Source organism: Stylophora pistillata, chromosome 8 (assembly GCF_964205215.1).
Source record: "Stylophora pistillata chromosome 8, jaStyPist1.2, whole genome shotgun sequence".
Taxonomy (NCBI): Eukaryota; Metazoa; Cnidaria; class Anthozoa; order Scleractinia; family Pocilloporidae; genus Stylophora; species Stylophora pistillata.
In genome coordinates, this window is record NC_142526.1 from 16,909,159 (window position 1) to 16,927,767 (window position 18,609).

The 18,609-nt window shown below is 36.5% G+C and overlaps 1 protein-coding gene and 1 long non-coding RNA gene across 20 annotated transcripts in view; one reads left to right on the plus strand and one right to left on the minus strand.

Moving 5' to 3' along the window:
* LOC111328238 (anoctamin-7) overlaps positions 1-18,609 on the minus strand; it is a 23,902-nt gene continuing 5,293 nt past the window's right edge. Inside the window, exons 2-26 of one of the 3 annotated variants that reach the window (XM_022932634.2) lie at positions 14,912-14,962; positions 13,421-13,490; positions 12,766-12,875; positions 12,111-12,218; positions 11,807-11,943; positions 11,252-11,309; positions 10,484-10,538; positions 10,116-10,171; positions 9,646-9,785; positions 9,227-9,270; positions 9,009-9,105; positions 8,760-8,868; positions 8,452-8,512; positions 8,155-8,237; positions 7,440-7,577; positions 6,714-6,872; positions 6,327-6,363; positions 6,018-6,129; positions 5,363-5,417; positions 5,127-5,224; positions 4,264-4,388; positions 3,496-3,701; positions 2,927-3,066; positions 2,509-2,599; positions 1-2,263 (exon numbers count right to left, since the gene is read on the minus strand). In XM_022932634.2, coding sequence (XP_022788369.1) covers positions 2,078-2,263; positions 2,509-2,599; positions 2,927-3,066; positions 3,496-3,701; positions 4,264-4,388; positions 5,127-5,224; positions 5,363-5,417; positions 6,018-6,129; positions 6,327-6,363; positions 6,714-6,872; positions 7,440-7,577; positions 8,155-8,237; positions 8,452-8,512; positions 8,760-8,868; positions 9,009-9,105; positions 9,227-9,270; positions 9,646-9,785; positions 10,116-10,171; positions 10,484-10,538; positions 11,252-11,309; positions 11,807-11,943; positions 12,111-12,218; positions 12,766-12,875; positions 13,421-13,490; positions 14,912-14,962 — 2,526 coding nt within the window. In that variant the 3' untranslated portion in view covers positions 1-2,077. Of the gene's footprint in view, positions 2,264-2,508; positions 2,600-2,926; positions 3,067-3,495; positions 3,702-4,263; positions 4,389-5,126; positions 5,225-5,362; positions 5,418-6,017; positions 6,130-6,326; positions 6,364-6,713; positions 6,873-7,439; positions 7,578-8,154; positions 8,238-8,451; positions 8,513-8,759; positions 8,869-9,008; positions 9,106-9,226; positions 9,271-9,645; positions 9,786-10,115; positions 10,172-10,483; positions 10,539-11,251; positions 11,310-11,806; positions 11,944-12,110; positions 12,219-12,765; positions 12,876-13,420; positions 13,491-14,911; positions 14,963-17,769; positions 17,911-18,609 lie in introns of those variants that run through there. The other 2 variants (XM_088730766.1, XM_022932635.2) reach the window with 2 other exon arrangements.
* Positions 12,523-18,609, plus strand: part of LOC111328241 (uncharacterized) — a 15,303-nt gene continuing 9,216 nt past the window's right edge. For 2 of the 17 annotated variants that reach the window (XR_015990801.1, XR_015990809.1), the window contains exon 1: positions 12,803-12,894. This is a non-coding gene — a long non-coding RNA (uncharacterized LOC111328241). Of the gene's footprint in view, positions 12,651-12,774; positions 12,895-17,040; positions 17,112-17,147; positions 17,570-18,221; positions 18,404-18,609 lie in introns of those variants that run through there. The other 15 variants (XR_015990803.1, XR_015990796.1, XR_015990802.1 and 12 more) reach the window with 15 other exon arrangements.

The window sequence follows — 18,609 nt, forward strand, 5'->3', positions numbered from 1 at the left end:
TTGTCCAACGAACCAGTTTATTTGAGCCACTCTTGCACGTTTTTAACACAGTCCCAGGCCACCCGCCAGCAGGCAGTGCACCGCCCTTGAGTGTTATACCACAGACTATCAAACGACATAAATAACCGCTGTTACTATCCAGTTACTAGGTACACCACTACACGATTCAAGGTATCCCTGCTACTCAACCTATAAAACCAAATCCGTTAAATATATGACAAAGATTCTAATCTTGGTTTCAGAAGGACGCTATACCTGAATTAAGTTAGTGCAGTAAAGTTAAAGGAAGTGAAATTTGTTTTCATAATCAAAAGCAAGTTCCACTCATTGTCATCCTAATTTTTTAAGGTAATTCTAATTGCATCATTTATTGTAGCAGAGAGAACAAATATCACAGCCTCACATACTTTATCAAAACTAATAACTACAAAGATATTGAACCAAACCTGAACGTCCAAGCTGTAACTAACTAAACCAATATTTACGACAGGAAGATACTAAACACAGCGATCAAGTCGCCTATACACTAAACTAGGTGAAGAAAACAATTTGGAGCCCCAATAACGGGTATTTACACTCTCCATCCCAAAATTATACAATGTTGCCTTGCCAACATATATCCCATAGAACTTAATAACATAATATATAATTTTCAAATATAACTTTTCTTGGAAAACAAAACGAAATCGAATTTCCATGTCACCACTTGCTAGCTCATCTAGCGTAACGAACTGTAAATTAAAATTCCAATAGAATAGATCACCTGAATAAATTACATTCAACTCAGAAAACATTAGTGAGCCTCAAAGGGGGTAAGAAATGTAATTTTAAAGATTCTGTGGCGCCTGTAACAATTGACTAGTGGGTTTTGGTCTGTTTTCATCTCGCTAAAACACCAACAAGACCAGATTTAATTTCGCTTACTCATCTGAAATAATGTCATCTATTCCCTTTCATCTTCAAAATCAGCCTCGTTCCCAGGGTCCTTAAAGGAGGAAGAGAGAGGACCCTGGAAACCAGGTTGCATCCGAATACGATTTTTATCTCTCAATCCACCGATTTTCCTAGATTTCTTTCATTGGTAGATGGCGGAAAATATCTTGACATTCTATGTCATTAAATGGAACTTATTCCCCTTGCAGGAGATTTATACAATAACAGTATTAAAAACAAACAATATATAAAGATCTGAAAATCAAATAGCAATTCGTCGTCACATGGACATTCCTCGTTACTTACATTTTGATAATAATTGCGATCAATCTACGACGTATAACTTAGGTTTTTTTTTGAATGCTAATAAATAAATTTTTTTCTGTTATCACCAAGTGACCTTGACAGCTATGATGGATTTAATGAATGGAATAAACAGTCTCCCACATCAAAGTGTAAGGACTCTGACCGTGTTCAACTTTAGAAAATTCTTTTGCAACTGAACAATGGAAACCAAAGGAACCTTCATACCGTCACTGACAACTTAACAGGGAAGATGACGAAGAAGAAAAACAAACGAAACAGAAACGGCGACGAGCTAGTAAGTTTAAGGAATTCATGGATGTGATGTGTAATTTTCAGAAAGAAAAGAACTATCAAAATTTGAGCATACGTTCTCTCCTGCACGCACTAAAAACCTTATAACTTTGATTTGATTAATAGCGACGAAGTCAGCTGATTAGCGACTAAATCTACGCACGACAATAGTTGATTTTTAGGATATATATAATATATCAATAGTTATTTTCTTATTCTTTAAACCAATGACCAACACCATCACCAGTGTTACTTTTACACCCACACAGATAGAGCACTCCGCATCTCAACTACAATTTCAAATCTGCAATTTCAGCTAGCTACTGAATTATAAATGGTTTGCAAGACCTAAAAATAACGAGGAAAACGGGATAATTTTCGAAATTAAAGTTAACTATAGCCAAATAAGGAAAAACTGACGTCGTGCGGTTCCACGTGACCCTCTACATAGCCCAGTCACGCAACTTTGTGCATTGTGTGACACGATCACGCAATGTACATTTTCAGGACTTGCAATTTCCTTTCTATTAACAAAGGCAAACATCAGTTACGGTATATAATCTTCCTCCAGATCGTCGGCACTCTCGCCATCACTCTTTCCTCCCATCAGATTGTGGTGGTCAGACAACGCCTGTTTGGCAAGATACGCTTCTCGCTTGATCTTGATCTCCAGCGACTGTGGTACATCCGGCACCAATAAGTCGATCAAACGAGAAACAAAGAAAACAAAGTGCTGCAAAGAAAGAACACGAGGAGAAGCAAGTTGAAGTTGGAAAATATGTCACCATGTCTAGGCGAGGCTGTGAAGTTGGCTCATCAAGTTGCTAAGCAACAGAGCGGCAGGTTATGACGGTAATAGTACTTTGTGTGCCAACGAGAGGTCATGGGATATCCCGATTTGCTTCGGAGCAAACAGATGAAATGGCTACATCGATTGAATTTGTTGCAAGCATCACGATTATAAAGAGACAATCTTACCTCAAACATGATGACAAATCCCAACCGAAGAGCTAAAAGGTGCCAGTAAAAACTGGTGAAGTGACCCTCGCGATCTCTAAACTCTGCGTATCTGAAAAAGTTAAACAGGAGTGGAATAAATCAGTCGCGTGGATCCGCGAAATTGTCATTCGAACGCTCTATGGTATAACAGGAAATACAAAGTTCTGGCTACCTTGAACTCTAAATAATTCTGAAGATAGATCCCATAAAATTTGGGTTCCAATACCATTCATAACTATGATATTGCCAGTACGCCATTAAGTTTGACCAAAAACATTTCACAAGTCAGAGGCTAATTAGGTCATCGTAAATATCTTACTTCTATGCGACAACTCGCATGATAGATCAGTTACATCTTGGGAATGTGCGCGGCAATTTACCTAAGAGTAACGCATACCTGCATGGTACAGCCGTGGTGTTATGGGGAGACCAAGCCAAGGAGAAGTTAAGATATCCCTCTAAGGAATTGTTTTCTGATATTGCAAAGCGGTAGAGGATCTTCGGCAAGAAGGTTGAGGTGAAGGCGATGAGGAAAGCCTGCAAAAGATAATAATATACACAGATATCGAGGATTTTTTCTGTAACCTTTGAAGTATTATTGGCTAACCCAGATACTTAATTTCGACGATGAGCTTACAACTACAACATTAACAAGAAAAAACAACAAGCAAGTTGACACGAGCCTTCCCGCCCCCTCTTCCTTGATATTTTCCGCTCTCTGATTACTGCGACATTTTTCGTTCTCCGCTTTCGCGCACTTGGGTTCACATAAATAAAAAAAATTATCTGCTTGCTGGCTTTGACAACTCTTCCAGAACATTAAACAACTCTAAAAAATGTATTCAGAGACTTAAATAAGTTCTAAACGTTTTTTTTTATATACGAGCGTAAGCGACTAATGTGCAAGCCGCGCTGTGATTGGTGTTTACTCTAGTTACGTCATTGTGATTGGCTAGTTCTACTTACGTTGCTGATGACAGCTATCTTAGCAACACTGTCCAGAATGTCAAACCAGATGCCGATATCTTGAGCCCTGTCGGCGATGGGTCTTCTCACCTCACAAACGAACTTGTCTGAGTCAATTCGAATCTCAAAGATGTTGTTGGCAAGGGCGAAGAATGGAGCCAGAGGAAACGCGGCCACAAAGATGGTAATGAAACCGAACTGGAGAACTTTTTGGGAAAACAAAATAACAATTTGTGAGATAAATTGAAAATCTGGAAGTCAAATTTAATCTCGTTCGACATTAAAGAAGAACTATTGGTGACTCCCATTAGGTATGAAGTGGGTAAAACTTGCATCTTAACGGAATCAATATCTCTTATTCTGCTGTTTAACTCTATTGAGACAGTCTTAGATCTAATATTCATCTAACTTGTTTAACCTCAGTTTATCTGTGTCAAATCATATGAGAAGCTGAATCCTACGCGCATTTTGGTACTCATCACTTATGATCTAATGGGAACAAATGCATGGATGACGTCACCATAAACAACACTTTGCTTAGTCATCAGGTAAACCAAGTAGACTCCATGTTGCCGTGGGTTTGTTCTGTAGTAGATAACAATAGACGTCGAAATGTGGTAAGAACAGTAACGACTGTGTCCCATCTGTCACTTCTTTGTTCTTACCACATTTTGACGTCATTTGTGATTTATTCTTAACAACGCAGGCCAACATGGGAAGTATTCGTTCACTATTTACATATTAGCACTTTTTTTCGTGGACACTTACTCATCTCCAAGTATTCTTGGAAGAGTCCTTCATTTTCCACCAGTTCATAGTCGGCCTCCCATCGAGGTTTGCTTTCTTCTTTGGAGGTACCTCGCTTCTTTCTCTTAAGCCATTGCTTTAGCATTCTACAAACAAATCGTCAAGCACTTCACTGAGAGGTCCTTAATTTCGATCAACCCGCCAACACTTTTCATTTGAAATATCTACGTCTTTGCCCCAAATGCTAACCCATCATCTAACAACTTCAGGTTTCTGGTTACCACTAGCCATAGTTTACGTGTCTTTTAAGAAAAAATACACTTCTCTACTGTGAGCTGCAAGACCAAACCAAAGAAACTAAAATAGCCAATCAGAATATAGGCAAATTTTACATTAGAACTGTGAAAACTCAAAATTCGCAACCAGCATTAAACGCGGTAAAACGTAACGGTTTACGAGCAACTAACGATTGGTTTAAGCTTTGCCTCTAATTGTTTGATAAACTATGCCATATAAGATCAATTTTCAATTAAGTGTCAGAAGTAAACCGGGATTTTTTTGGTTTTGCTTCACTTCACTCTGCGATTATCCAAAAAAACTAGCGTCACTCTGTCAACCAATAAAATGTAAAACTACACTCGATCACCACTTGGTCGGCCGCGCTTTCCCGCGCTTTGAGCAGTTTCCTGGGTTTTTTTTTAAGTTCTCTTGCGTTCCCTTGGTTATTTTCTTTTCTTTTGATTAGCTGTTGTGATAAATTTGGTTTGGTTTAACGACGCTCAATCGAAAAACGTTGTAACCTTAAACCGAAACAATCCAAGATTGCTAGCGACATTTGCTCTAAAATCATTCTCTACTAATCTCCGTCTGAGCGTTATACTTACGGAATAACAATCTCCTGCACGTTGTTAATGGTTTGTTTGCCGACCATGATAATCACAAGTTGCTGAGCCAGCTCCATAAGACAGCCGCTAGGTGCACACTGGTAAACAAAAAATCATATCTTGGTGAGAGTTACAGGGACGGACCTTATTTTCCGTGCAAAAGCAAACTTTACTTCTCACAATGTTAGCGTCACACCATTACTCTACATGGTGATGACTTTCAAAGTTTAGCTTACCTCTTCTTGCCTGAGGCCAAACAATCTGCGGTAATGTCCGGGGTAACCAACCAGCCTACAAAACACAATGCACAATTCATCAGTCAACAGTCTTTTTCACTAGCATCTAATAAAGTTTACATCTTTAACAAACCTCCCCTCCAGCGGAAAAAAAAAAAGAAAAGATAAAACGGTAACCAAACAAACAAACGAACAAGGCAGAAACTCAGCTCCACGACAACATTGCACACAGAACGCGTTTCACATTCCATTTCCTCGCAGGATACAGGACTTTGGTCGCATGTGACTTTTGCATATGACCTAAATTGCTCGACTGTTCTTTAGGAATTCTGAATTTCGCATCCGCATCGGGGGGAGGAAGAAGGGTCCACCTTTTTTTGGTCCCGCGTTCAGGCATTTACTTGCAAAATAAACATTTCTTTCTTTGGAATAATTCCTCCTCTGATGCCCATAAATATGTTCTCTTCTACGCCGAAGATACATTGTTTCGGTAAGTTTTTCACATGTTTCAGTGTTGAGGGCTTAACAGTGTGGGTTTAACTGACGTCTACACGTGATCAACCAGACGATCACACGCGATTTAGAGCTTGAATGTAGAATGCAGTGTTGGGCAAAAAACAAAATTTGAAACATGCAACTAAAATTTCCTTCTTACTTTCCCTTGAAGAATGCAATGTAGAAGATGGACGAGTAGAAGTTCACAAACTGAAACACGAACACCTTGAAAGTCAAACTGTCCTCATACTCTGTCTGTGTTCGGTGCATTTCTACAGGCATAAAGAAAAAACAAATTTTATGTGACAAGTTCTTCACATGGGCTGGTCACGTGCTTCTCACGAGGGGAAAAGGGTTGGTCAGTCAGTACCACGGTATCACTGTAACCTCTACCAAAGAGGAGAGCCCTCGGCTTACCAAATCAAATACTCATCTCCTTTTCTTCTGCTATTAATTTGACACGACTTACCCCAATGAGTCAATGCTAAGGCGACTCTTTCGTAAACCTACAAAAGAATGCAGAATTCTTCAGTTCACCTACAATATGAAACAACTTCACTCTTTTTCCTAGTTACTAGAAATTATCTTTGCACAGAAGACACACTTTGCTGATATTTTCTGGTTGGGCAAAAAAAAAAAAAAAAAAAGTTGCGTAAAGGATTGCTTAAGACTATAGTATTGAATTTCGATGCCATGCCATAGAATGTAACACTGCGCTCCTCGGACAGCTCTTCAATTTTCTCGGACAATCTTCCAAAATGAGACTTTTCCACCGATAGACCATCCACCGTTAAGGAGACCTTTTCTTACGACATGAATACAGAGTGACTAGTCGTGTGTGATAGACTGTACCCACCCTGCTGAGGATCATGATGATTGTCAAGTTGACAAATGCGCCAGTGATGTTGGCGATTTGTTGAGCTCGAGCTCGGGTCGATGGATTGGATGCCAGTGGTCGGTAAACCAACAGCTTGTAGACAATCACTCCCACCATGAACACCAACACAAGAGAAACCTGAAAAACAAGAGAACAGAAACAAAAAACAAAACAAAACAAAAGAAAGAAGAAAAAAACGAAACAAACAAAAGAACAGGTTAGTATTGTTAACTAATAATATCGAGGATAGGTTTGATTATATTCGTGTTATATTTAGCCAAGCACTACCGTTTCTCGAGTTCAGTACATAAACTTCGAATGAGAGTGAGCGAAAACACAAACAACCAAACAGACAACCGCGTGCGAAAATAAGACAAACAAAACTGAACCAAACAGAAAACAGGAACATGCGAAAATTAGCGAAGAGATGGTGTGGTAGGGGGTGCACGGGAGAAGAGGGATTGTCCGCATTTTAGGGCTGTGCATACGTAATGCTCTCAAAAAAAAATCACAGCTAATCACAATCACAGCGATTGAGTGGTGTCACTATTCTCGGGTATCCCACCAGTTAAACATTTTTCTATCAACTTCGGATTTTACCCTCGGTGAATGGGCCTGTCTAAACGAGAAAACGGGCGATACGGAATTAAGGGTAAACTATGTTAGTCGTTTAGACATTATTCAGTGGTATCATTATCGTCTTACCATAGTAATAACAATAGCTATTCCCGAGAAGACCCGAGGTTGTCTCTTCTCATCAGGGAAGTGCGGTTCAAGTATTCCTGTTACTGGGTTTCGTTCAACTGTTGGTGCTAAAGCTGCAAATGTTGGCCGTGGACGTTCCTGAACGACATAAAGAAACAATGTCAGGGCAAATTAACTCTTGGAAATGTGCTCAGGAGACTGGACCAAACTCGATTTAGAGCCCTTCGTTCTGACGAAAGGCTGATGCTCGAAACGTCAGCTCTAACAACTCTTAACAGCAGTCAGTTTACATAATCAGCTTAGTTGATAACAACAAATTATCTTGTAATACTCCCCGCTGAAGAAGCACCACTAACAGTTTCTTTAGAAACTTACCCCTTTATTCATTTACTGTATAACCGAGAAAAGAGGGTGACCTCCTTTACAACCAATGTCTGATAGCCACATTTTACACACATCAGTTGTCTGATAGCCACATTTTACACACATCAATTGTCTGATAGCCACATTTTACACACATCAATTGTCTGATAGCCACATTTTACACACATCAATTGTCTGATAGCCACATTTTACACACATCAATTGTCTGATAGCCACATTTTATGCACATCAATTGTCTGATAGCCACATTTTACGCACATCAATTGTCTGATAGCCACATTTTACACACATCTATTGTATTTCCCATAATAAGAACACTTGTTTACATTACCTCTTCTTCCTCATACTCCAGAACATCCCAGTGGTATGCCAGAGTTATTTCTTTTCTCTTCCAAAACTCCAAGAAAAACACCGCTACAAAACAAAACAACCACAACCATGAGATTCAATGTCCAAGTTCAGTGCTGCAGGTGGAGTCAGACTTGATGGACAAGAAAGTTCATTTAGAGACATGTAGGTAGTATGTAGTAACCAGATGGCTATGTGTACTTTTTAACGTCTTAAGTCTATTTAACAGATTGAAGTAACTTCTTAGGGGGGGGGGGGGTCTCTTTTAGATGATAATTACCCCAAAAGGAGACAAATACAGCAAAGAAAACTGTGGCTGCATTGTCAAACAAGTATGAAACCTGTGGACAGGAAGAGAAAAAGAAAAAAGTTGGTTAGATATTGATTTTATTGCCTTAACACCACTAGATATTGGTCACAATATCAAATAAAATATGACAAGTAGCAGATTATCATTGAGAGCATGCTCTTAGTGGAGAGGACCTTCAGATGGATGACTTAGCAGAGTCAAAGGGAATGTCAGAGCCAGGAGGCTGGAACCAATTGAATAATTAGCAGCAAGTTCTAATGAACAGAAAGTTCTCATACCTTGCCCAGCATACAACTTGAGTGCAGATCAACTGGATGACAGCCAAGGGACTCATCACACAATGGGCACATCATGTAGGTTCCTGGAGGACTTTCACACACATCAAGGCTAAAAACAAAAAAAAAACTTATCAGTTGATCTAATACCAAATTCTCCAGACTAATATCATAAGAATCATAAGAGAGACAGTAAGGAGAATTAATACACTGCTCTCGGGAGTATAAGGTTAATGGTTGAATGATACTCACGCAGGTTTGTTGTCAGGTCCATTCATAGTTATGACACCATACAGAAACACCAGCAATCCAACAAATGATGGCATGAGAAGCCATGCTGTGTACTGACCTAAACATCACCATTTGCCAAGAATTAAAAATGTTGATTAAGGTTGGATCATAATAGAAGAGAAGGTTTCAAAGCTCTAAGACTTGTGGTGGAGATTTTATAAAATTTGAAACATTCCTACCTAGCCAAGCAAAATAGATACCAATCTTCTCTCCAAAGTAGTCCCTAAAATATAAATTATTAAAATAAATTGATATCTGAGACAAGTATACTAAATAGTGTATAAGAAAAAAAATTATCACAACTCCACTAATGGACCAAGTGTCATGGCAGTTGCACAATGATCACACAACTCCTTAATTGAGCTCCTTCCAAAGGACGATTCTATTTGGTTTGTGTTAATGATGTTCAGCTAGCTGGGGTTAGATTCGTCTCTTGGTGCAATGACTACTAATCAAATTTCTGGAAACCTTTTGTGTACCAACATTAAATATTTTGAATCTCAAAGCAGAGCATTTGACTCAAAATTCTCTTGAGCAACCCCACCCTCCCCATCCCAGAGACACACATCAAACAAACAGAATCTGTAATATTACAAACCTGATGTGATCAAGTGGCTGGTATTTCAACCATTTTCCCCATCGTGCCCAGTACTCTTTCAGGATCTGCCTTTTGTTAAGTTTGAGTTCTTCAGGTCCATCTGGTCCTTCTTTCCATTCCTTTGGCAGCTCCGCAGGTCCCTAATGAGGAGAAATTTGCAAGAAGTTGGTCACCAAGTGGTTCACAGAGTTTAACTGGACACTACAGGGTATTACCTTGACTGCTTTAACTTGTAACTTATGCAGTTGAGTGGTACTAATTACAAAAAAATGTCATTAACTGACCTTTTTAGGATTTTTTTATTTGGCTGGTTATTAGCATACTTTGCGTAAGAAATGAAAATCATATTGCAAATTCTCAGAATATCACAAACAGTGTACATATATTCATAGTTCTCTGGACGGAAACATACCTTACCTAACTGTTGGTAATGAGAAAAGGTGAATTGTCTAAATCACAAATAAACTTACCACATGAAGAGGATACCCAGCCTTGAAAACTCCTTCTTCAACAAGCCGATTAATGCCTGTTGTGAAAACATAATTCAAGGTCAACATTACTGTTCCCTTTACTCACCATACTACTTTTCTTAAAACAAATTTAAGAGAATTTTGAGGTAAATCAGTTGTTGGAGTTTTAGAATAATTTTCTTAATCTTGATCCTGTTTCAATCAATAATGTCCTAAATTTTGTGCATTGTGGAAAAAAATGTATTATTTCAAAGGATGTTTGAGAGCGCAAGTGGTGTTCTTTTCAAGACTTCACAAGAAAGTGCATAATCCTGTTCAGTCTCATGCTTTTTTAGGATCACATAAAGATTCCACTACAATCTGCTTACCAATTTCTCCTTTTTGTCTCTTTCCAAATGGAGCTGTCTCCATAATTTCATACACCTTGAAAGAGTGGTGGAGTATTTTACTATGAGATATAAAGTCTATCCTTGCAATATCCTATACTGCCAAACACCAGTTAGAGTCAAAAAGTATACATTCACCCCTGGATCAAACATTACGGTCACAAGAATAAAGGAATTGAACATCAACTAAGGTAATTAGGAGCTCTTGATTTGTTGCTTTGTGAAACAAATTCTCCTTGTCAGCACTGTAGGGAATATGTAGAAAACAGTATGGAGAATATATACACTGTTGTTAAGATGTAAAAAGTTTAAACCTTTTTGCTTCTTGACTGTTTAAGGATATGGTAGATCTTCACAGTTGTCTTTGCACAAAAAAAAAATTAGGCAGGCTATTTAAAGCATAATCACGCTAAATTATTATCAATGGAATTCTGATTATGAAATGCATTATTTCAAAAAAAAAAAAATTTGTTTTGGCTTATTTATTCTTATCGTAAACTGAATTGGGCATGACAATTCCCATGGACAATGTTTCTTTGAGTGAATTATTTGGTGCACAAATAAAACTTCTGTATAATTTCAATCCTCGCTGTTGAAGGTCTACCATATCCTTAAAGAGAGTAGCTGGGAAAAAAATTTGCCACAATTTGTGTGAGAACTACATGAGATATAGCAGAGGCTATAGATACACATGTAGGCACTGCATCTCTTGGAGTTAATGAGGAGAACTGAAAAGTTTTAGATACTTACCACTCTTGTTCTTTCTGTTTCTGTAAAGTAGTTATCTTGATCTTCATGGCCAATAAACCTAGCAGAATGAGTGAAAAAAAAAAAAATTATTAATGCATTGACTGGGTTTGTCCTCGAACATGGACACACATACACATGACGATATGGCCAAGATAATGTGTAAACACAATATTTGTATCTGAGAGACACAGGTTGAATTTTTTCAGGCTCTTTTTTCTGCATTTGGCTAAAATACAGCTCATTTTCAAGAATTATTTCTTCATTTGGGATAGTTTACAATGTAAGTCCTCCCTTAAACCTCCAAGAGGAATTGCCATCCAATTTCTCCTTACATTATCACCTCTGAGTCAAACATCGGTGTCATCAGAAAAAAAATGAAATGATTACCAACTAAAGAAGCTCTTGATTGTTTCTCCTTCTTTATGTCAGAGCAAATGTATGGAGAAAAGTATGGAAAATATGCATACTGATGTTTGAGTGTAGAGAGTTAAATTACTCATAAAAATAAATTCCTGTGAACGCAATAAATTGTGATTGTCCAGGTGACTAACTTACTTATTGAGCTTGTTGGCTTGGAATGTGCACGTGAAGTAATCATTGGGTGTGCCGGGTACTTCATCCTTGAAGATATTCGGTATGTGAAACTTTTCCAAGATTCTTTCTGACCAGTTTATCTTCTTCGATGTGCGGAGCTATGAGACAAAGTAAAAGTTTAGAATCTGTTTAAGTTAATATTTATTAACGATAACTTGCTTATTATACAATTAAGGGTTAAAAAAATTCAAATTTTCTAATGCTTATCCTTTTTACCTCACTTAAAAGGAAATTAAAACAGAAATTAGGATAGGTGGATTCTAACCTCGAGCGGTGCTCTGAAGTTCAATTCCTCCGCATAGAACAGTAGCACTTCCCAAGGGGCATGGCACTTGATAAAGTGTAACTTGACTTTCTTGTCTTGAGTCACCTCCTACAGGTTAAACATGGAATCTTTCAACATCCATATATTAAATTTTAACCATGGAAAGCTCTCCTTTATTTTCCTCAGGACAATCATTGGAAAGAGTTCCATATAACCCCATACATAAAGACTAAATATAAAGGTTTCTTTGAAACACTCTATGCATAATTAATGTAAGGGATTATATGGAACTCTTGCCCAATCATTTTGCTTTCTCGACGCTTAGTCTAGTCAGTAAAAGTACCATACAGTCTATCCGCCATCTTTTAAACTAACGATGGCAGAGGAAGACTGCCTGAGAAAAATTAAAGAAACGGTGATAAGCTGTGGTGTAAGCTGAACATTTTGTCCTATGGAAACTAGGCAAACATCCTGCAAGCAGTGGTAACGCTGGTACACACAGATATTCTCGTTAACGCTCAAAATACCAATATTACATAGGTGAGGGATTTATTTAAACGTATTTAACAGCTTTTGAAATGTTTTTCTCTATTTTTATCCTACCCTCATTGGCTCAGACCGCTTACACTAAAAACGAATCTAAGCAAAGTCGTACCTCTTCAAATTCAAGTTGAGACTTGGCTAAATTTTCCAGGAACTTCTGTCTTTGCTCAAGATGTTTGGGTGGAGGAGCCTTTTCTTCTTCTTCATAGACGAGCACAAAGTCTAAAAAAAGTGGTAACTTGTAAGCATCTTAGAATCAAACAAAATTAATAAGGTGGATTAGTAACTATATTGCTTACTTTAGTACGAAAATTATATAATCCTCTTTTAAATGAAAGCTTTGGAAAGGAAAGTATTTGTTGGATGTATTGCTAATTAAAGTTAGATAAGAGAGATGAAATGAAGAGAATTTGGAACTTGAAAGATACATTCATTTTGGGCTGTCAGTCAAAATTATTTTGAAGGGAGATGAGCAAAATTTTATGTCAAAAGTAAAATGGTTGCTAAGTTCTTGTACAAAAGTCACGACGTTGTTTATATATCAACGAAAGCTCTGACTCAGAATTCTCAGATAAAATCCTTGGCTCCTGTCTCAATAAAATCGCTAAAGGATTTTATTTTCAACTTGTGTCGGACAGTTAGATAAATCAAGTCAACTGTTGTAGGTACACATAAATATTAGGAGCTGAAATTTTTTTTTTTCATTAAGTTTTTTTTTTGAAGAGTGTTTTTTTTTTAATTTTTTTTTTATTTGGAAGATGACTTACCAATCCTCCTTTTGCCATCTTTGAAGTAGCAACCTCTCTCACTGCTCATGTCTTCATCATTATCAAAATTCTGCATTGAAAATAATTCATTGACTTATATATGTGGTTTGTTACCACTCAAACTGAGGTGAAAATCTTTGCTCTTAAAATATCGAATTCTAGCATATACAAAGAGATTTTTAGATTGTTGGGTCCTCAGGTCCTGTGACAACTTGTGTATTTTGCTGTTACTATTATTTTTGCTAGTAAACCCATGAACTACATGACTTGGTGGAGCTATTGAAACTATAGGTTGCTGTAGATTTTTCTTTTAGAGCCTTGCATTACATGAAGACTTAATTTATCACTACATACATGTAATTTTTAAGGTAATATGTGCAGTCATTTCTCAGATAGTTAAGCCATTATAATTATCTAGATGAAACTTGAAATTACCCTTTGATTTTCTGACTTGTGAGATTTTGGTACAATTTTAAATAGATGTTATGTTACATTTTAACAAGGAATTATGTATCGAATATTTAAAGTCATTAATTAGCTGAATTAAGATATTGATTAATCAGAAAAAAGTTTTCAAAAATGGTGGCTAAATAGCCTATTTCCGAATTACCCTTGGCCTCTTTTTCAAAACGAGGCCTGGTGCTCAACCATTCTTGTGAAAATGAGTTTAATTTGCATGTAAATGAAAACTTATTATCATATGAAAGGATGAGCACCAGGACTTGTTTTGAAAACGAGGCCAAAGGTAATTCGGAAATGGGAAATTGACAGTGCATGGTTGACTTTTGGAATGTCCTATGGAATGGGAAATTGGTTTGAACCGTAATCAGGTTCATAGAATCATGGTTTATTTACTGCACATGAAAGAGGAAGGGATATGAGTTTTCTACTAGTAATTAGGAGATTCTAGAAACTGAGGAATTCAAAGATTACTGGTAAAAGAAATGTTTGGTAAATGACATGAAGTACAAAATCAATGAAAGTCATGAGGCGTCAGAAGTGTACAGCAGGGAATAGACTGTCAAAAGATAAAAGAACCATATGTAATAACATGGTTTTGTTTTGGTACTGATAATCTTTTCACTTTCTAAAAGTAATTTTTGTGAGGCTTTCACAAGTATACTTTTGACATATTTAATTCTGTATAACAAAAACGAAAGTTTAACAGTCAAGTGAAACAATAAATTTTGCACAAAGTGTAGACATTCCTGATCAAAGTTTTAAAGATTAAAAGGTTTCTCATTCATCAGAAAAAGGTTAAAAATTTTATTAGTGTTTAGTGTGTTTATCTGATAATTGTTTTTCCTGTATAATAATAGTCATGTGCCCCAGGATATTGTTTAATGGCAGTTTTTAGAACAATTTTTTTCTAATCTACTGGAGTTTTGTTAGTCAATTGAATTGCACAGAAGTCCTTGCTGTGAATCTTTTTAACACATTGTTAATTTAACTCAGTCAATGTGTTTAGATGGTTGCTATACAGAACAGAACCTTGTAAATTCCATTGTAAGCTGGATCAAAAGTATTATAAGAAGCCATTTCCTAGAAAGAAAGATGAGAAGAAAAAGAAGAGAGTTAAAACTGTTGCCTTTTTTATACCAAAGTTCTAAGCACTACACAGAATGACAAGAATTTCTGAATACAACAGTTGTGCTTGAATTTGCAGGAAAACATGATATTGTAAGTGACTGAAAAAGTGGCAATCAAAAACTGCATTTATAATTGTTAATTGAATGAGAATTTATTATCGATGATGATTGTTGTTATTAATTTTTCAAGATCTGTCCAAGTTTATGGACAGTTTGCATATTGGTATGTGTGCAAATAGTACTTCATTTGTGTAGCTAAGTTTCATAGGCCTGAATTGCCTTCAGTAAAAGATAAATGAGATCTGAGGGAGAGAGAGAGAGAGAAAAGAAGTAAAGGATGACCACAAATTAATGTTAAGCTGACCTCACCCCAGGAAGTGGTGGGATAAATGAGAAGGGACAAGAGAAAATTCCATATTAGATCATGCTTTGATAATGAGAAAGGGTAAGAGTAAATTCCATAATAGATCATGCTTTATTTACATGGATTTTGTTTTACATGGTGTGTTTTGATCAATTTTCAAATACTAAAATGAGAGATTTGTTGTTAGCTTTTGGGGATGCTGATGCTTATAATTCTTGACTTATCTGGATTGTACATGTTATTATTCTACTTCTTTTAAAATGGAATCTTATTCTGTTCACCTTCACTAATTACGGAGGCATCTTTCTAAATTGGGTGGGGGTGTGGTGGCCTCATGGTTAGTGCGCTCGACTCCGGATTGTGTGATCCGGGTTCGAGCCCTGGCCAGGACATTGTGTTGTGTTCTTAGGCTAGACACGTTACTCCCACGGTGCCTCTCTTCACCCAGGTGTATAAATGGGTACCAGCAATTTAATGCTGGGGGTAACCCTGTGATGGACTGGCATCCCATCCAGGGGGGAGTAGAAATACTCCTAGTCGCTTCATGCCACAGAAACCGGAGTTAAGCACTGGCCTAATGGGCCATTAGGCTCGTAAACAGACTTTACCTTTTACCTTTCTAAATTGGAGACAGTAATTTAAAATGAAACTTAGTTTCATTTTAATAAATTGAAAAATATCATGTCTAAAAAATGGCAAAGAAGTCAAAGATCGCACAAATTGTTTCTGTTGTTATTTTCCCCTGGTTTACAGTGAATTATAATACTTTGCATGTTCTGTTGCCCTAATATGGTAAATTGACGTAATAGTGGAATAAAAGAGTTAATTAAGCGATAGACTGAAAATTTTATAAGTCGCTTGGTTATGGCTCCTGACTTACAAACTTTTCCTATGTTATCCCATCATCCAGCTGGTAAGTGGATAGAAAATGTCGTCTATTGCTTTAATTTATAAAATAACTATTGAAGGTATACCGGTGCAATTAACTATAGGTTTTTGATCAATCAGGGTCCTTGTATTCTCTTAGTTTTTTTGCAATTAACTATAGGTGTTTGATCAATTAGGGTCCTTGTATTCTCTTAGTTTTTTTGCAATTAACTATTATAGGTTTTTAATCAATCAGGGTCCTTGTATTCTCTTAGCTTTTTTGCAATTAACTATTATAGGTTTTTGATCAATCAGGGTCCTTGTATTCTCTTAGTTTTTTTGTAATTAACTATAGGTTTTTGATCAATCAGGGTCCTTGTATTCTCTTAGTTTTTTTGTAATTAACTATAGGTTTTTGATCAATCAGGATCCTTGTATTCTCTTAGTTTTTTTGCAATTAACTATAGGTTTTTGATCAATCAGGGTCGTTTTATTCTCTTAGTTTTTTGTAATTAACTATAGGTTTTTGATCAATCAGGGTCCTTGTATTCTCTTAGTTTTCTGTAATGAAAGGTAGCCGAGGGCACTATGTTAAATTTCTTTGCGGGATTGTTGCTTTTAGTTAGTTACGAACATCTTGAAAAGGTCTCGTGTTTGAGAAATAACAAAAAATTTTGAAATTCATTGGGAATGAGTAGAAAGTATTATTTACTGACAGATAAATGATCTTAAATACTGATTCCATTTTAATTCAGTTGTTATTTAATCAGTAATTGTGTGATTGCATTGGACGTATTTAGAGGTTTTATGACGTATGTCTGCCTCTTGCAGTTAGGAGAAAAGTTCCACTCTCAGTGCCACTGTGATGAAGGTATAATCGACCATTACAATATTAGTGTATGTACACAAATGCATCATCATGAGATAATTTGGTTTTATCAACTGGGTTGACAAATGTGAAGTGGCCACCATACAGTTCTAAAGCTGAGTAAGTTTTTTCAGAGCCCTGACAAAGGCAAACAATTGGAACATCAGCTTTGGAAAATCTCCCTGAAGGCAAATTTACATTATCAACTCAGTTGTAAATACCCCCCACTGAAGCAGCAACACAGTTTCTCTAAAAGCTCTAACCCCCTCTATGCACCTTTATCATATTTGATAATCATCGTATGAATTTTTGAAGTAGTTTTAAGATGTCACTTATTACTCCACTGTGGATTAGTTTTACTGCTCTTACATGTAAAACCTGTTTGTGGTAATACAAAAGTCTTAAACACAAGTTTGTTATACACTGGAGGTGATAAGGAAATGTCACAGGTGTATTTTTAGGTAAATATTGTTCTCTTAAAATATTCCCTTTTCAGTTTCAATTGATCTCAGTTATTGTGCTTATGTTGTACTGGTATGATGAAAGGCTCACAGCACTGTCACAGTGAAAATTCTGGACCATGGAACTTTTGATTTCCTGATCTACAGGACTTGTGTTAGTCAAGAGCTGTTTTCATTCTGTCATTGACAGTTGAAAATACCTGTTGATCTTCCTTATTGTCTTCCTTATTTTTCTCAGTCTGATCCTCAGTTTCCATATTTGTATCCAAAGTGACTACACTACCTTTGCTGTTTTTGTTTTTGTTTTTCACTCCTAAAGTTCTAAGAAATTTTTCTTTCATACAAAACCACTTCAAGCTGACTTTCTCTCAGTAGGAACCAATGTTTTGTGCCTTATTGACAAATCAGTGTTAAGTTTGTGACAAATCAGTGTTTGTTTGATATTCTAACATCAAAACAGTATTTGAACAAGTTCAGTGATTTTATTTTGATGGAAGTGAAATTTCAGCTGATTTTATGTATGGGAGAAAGTGTATCACATCCAAGAAAAAGTCATAAGTTATTTTGTACCAAGGTAAATGGCTGTAATATGCTCTTTAATCAAACTGTAAAGCAAGCTAAGAGTATATGTCAAGATTCAGTAATTTGTTGTCATCTCCTTAACAGGTGATACCTGCTGCCTTTGTAATTAGTAAAAGTCATAAGTCTAAGGCTTCATTGAAATCAAAGCATAGCTATCCTAACACAGATCTTAAAACAAATTTTTGTTTTGAATTTAATATCATTTTATCCTTTAAATTTGAGGTTTTGTGGACAGTTCTTTCTCCTTGCTAGGTAAGTTTCAATCATATGTTTTTCTTTTACTATGAAATTATTCAAGCAGAGACTATACCATTGTTGTTCTTTTGTTGTGACTTAACCTGTTAACAAAATAGAACATAACCTTGACATTTGAAATTTAGTTTACTTTTCTGAAAATTCATGGCTGCTTTTTAAGCAAATTAGCTGAACAAAGACCAGATCTATGCATTTTTTGTCCT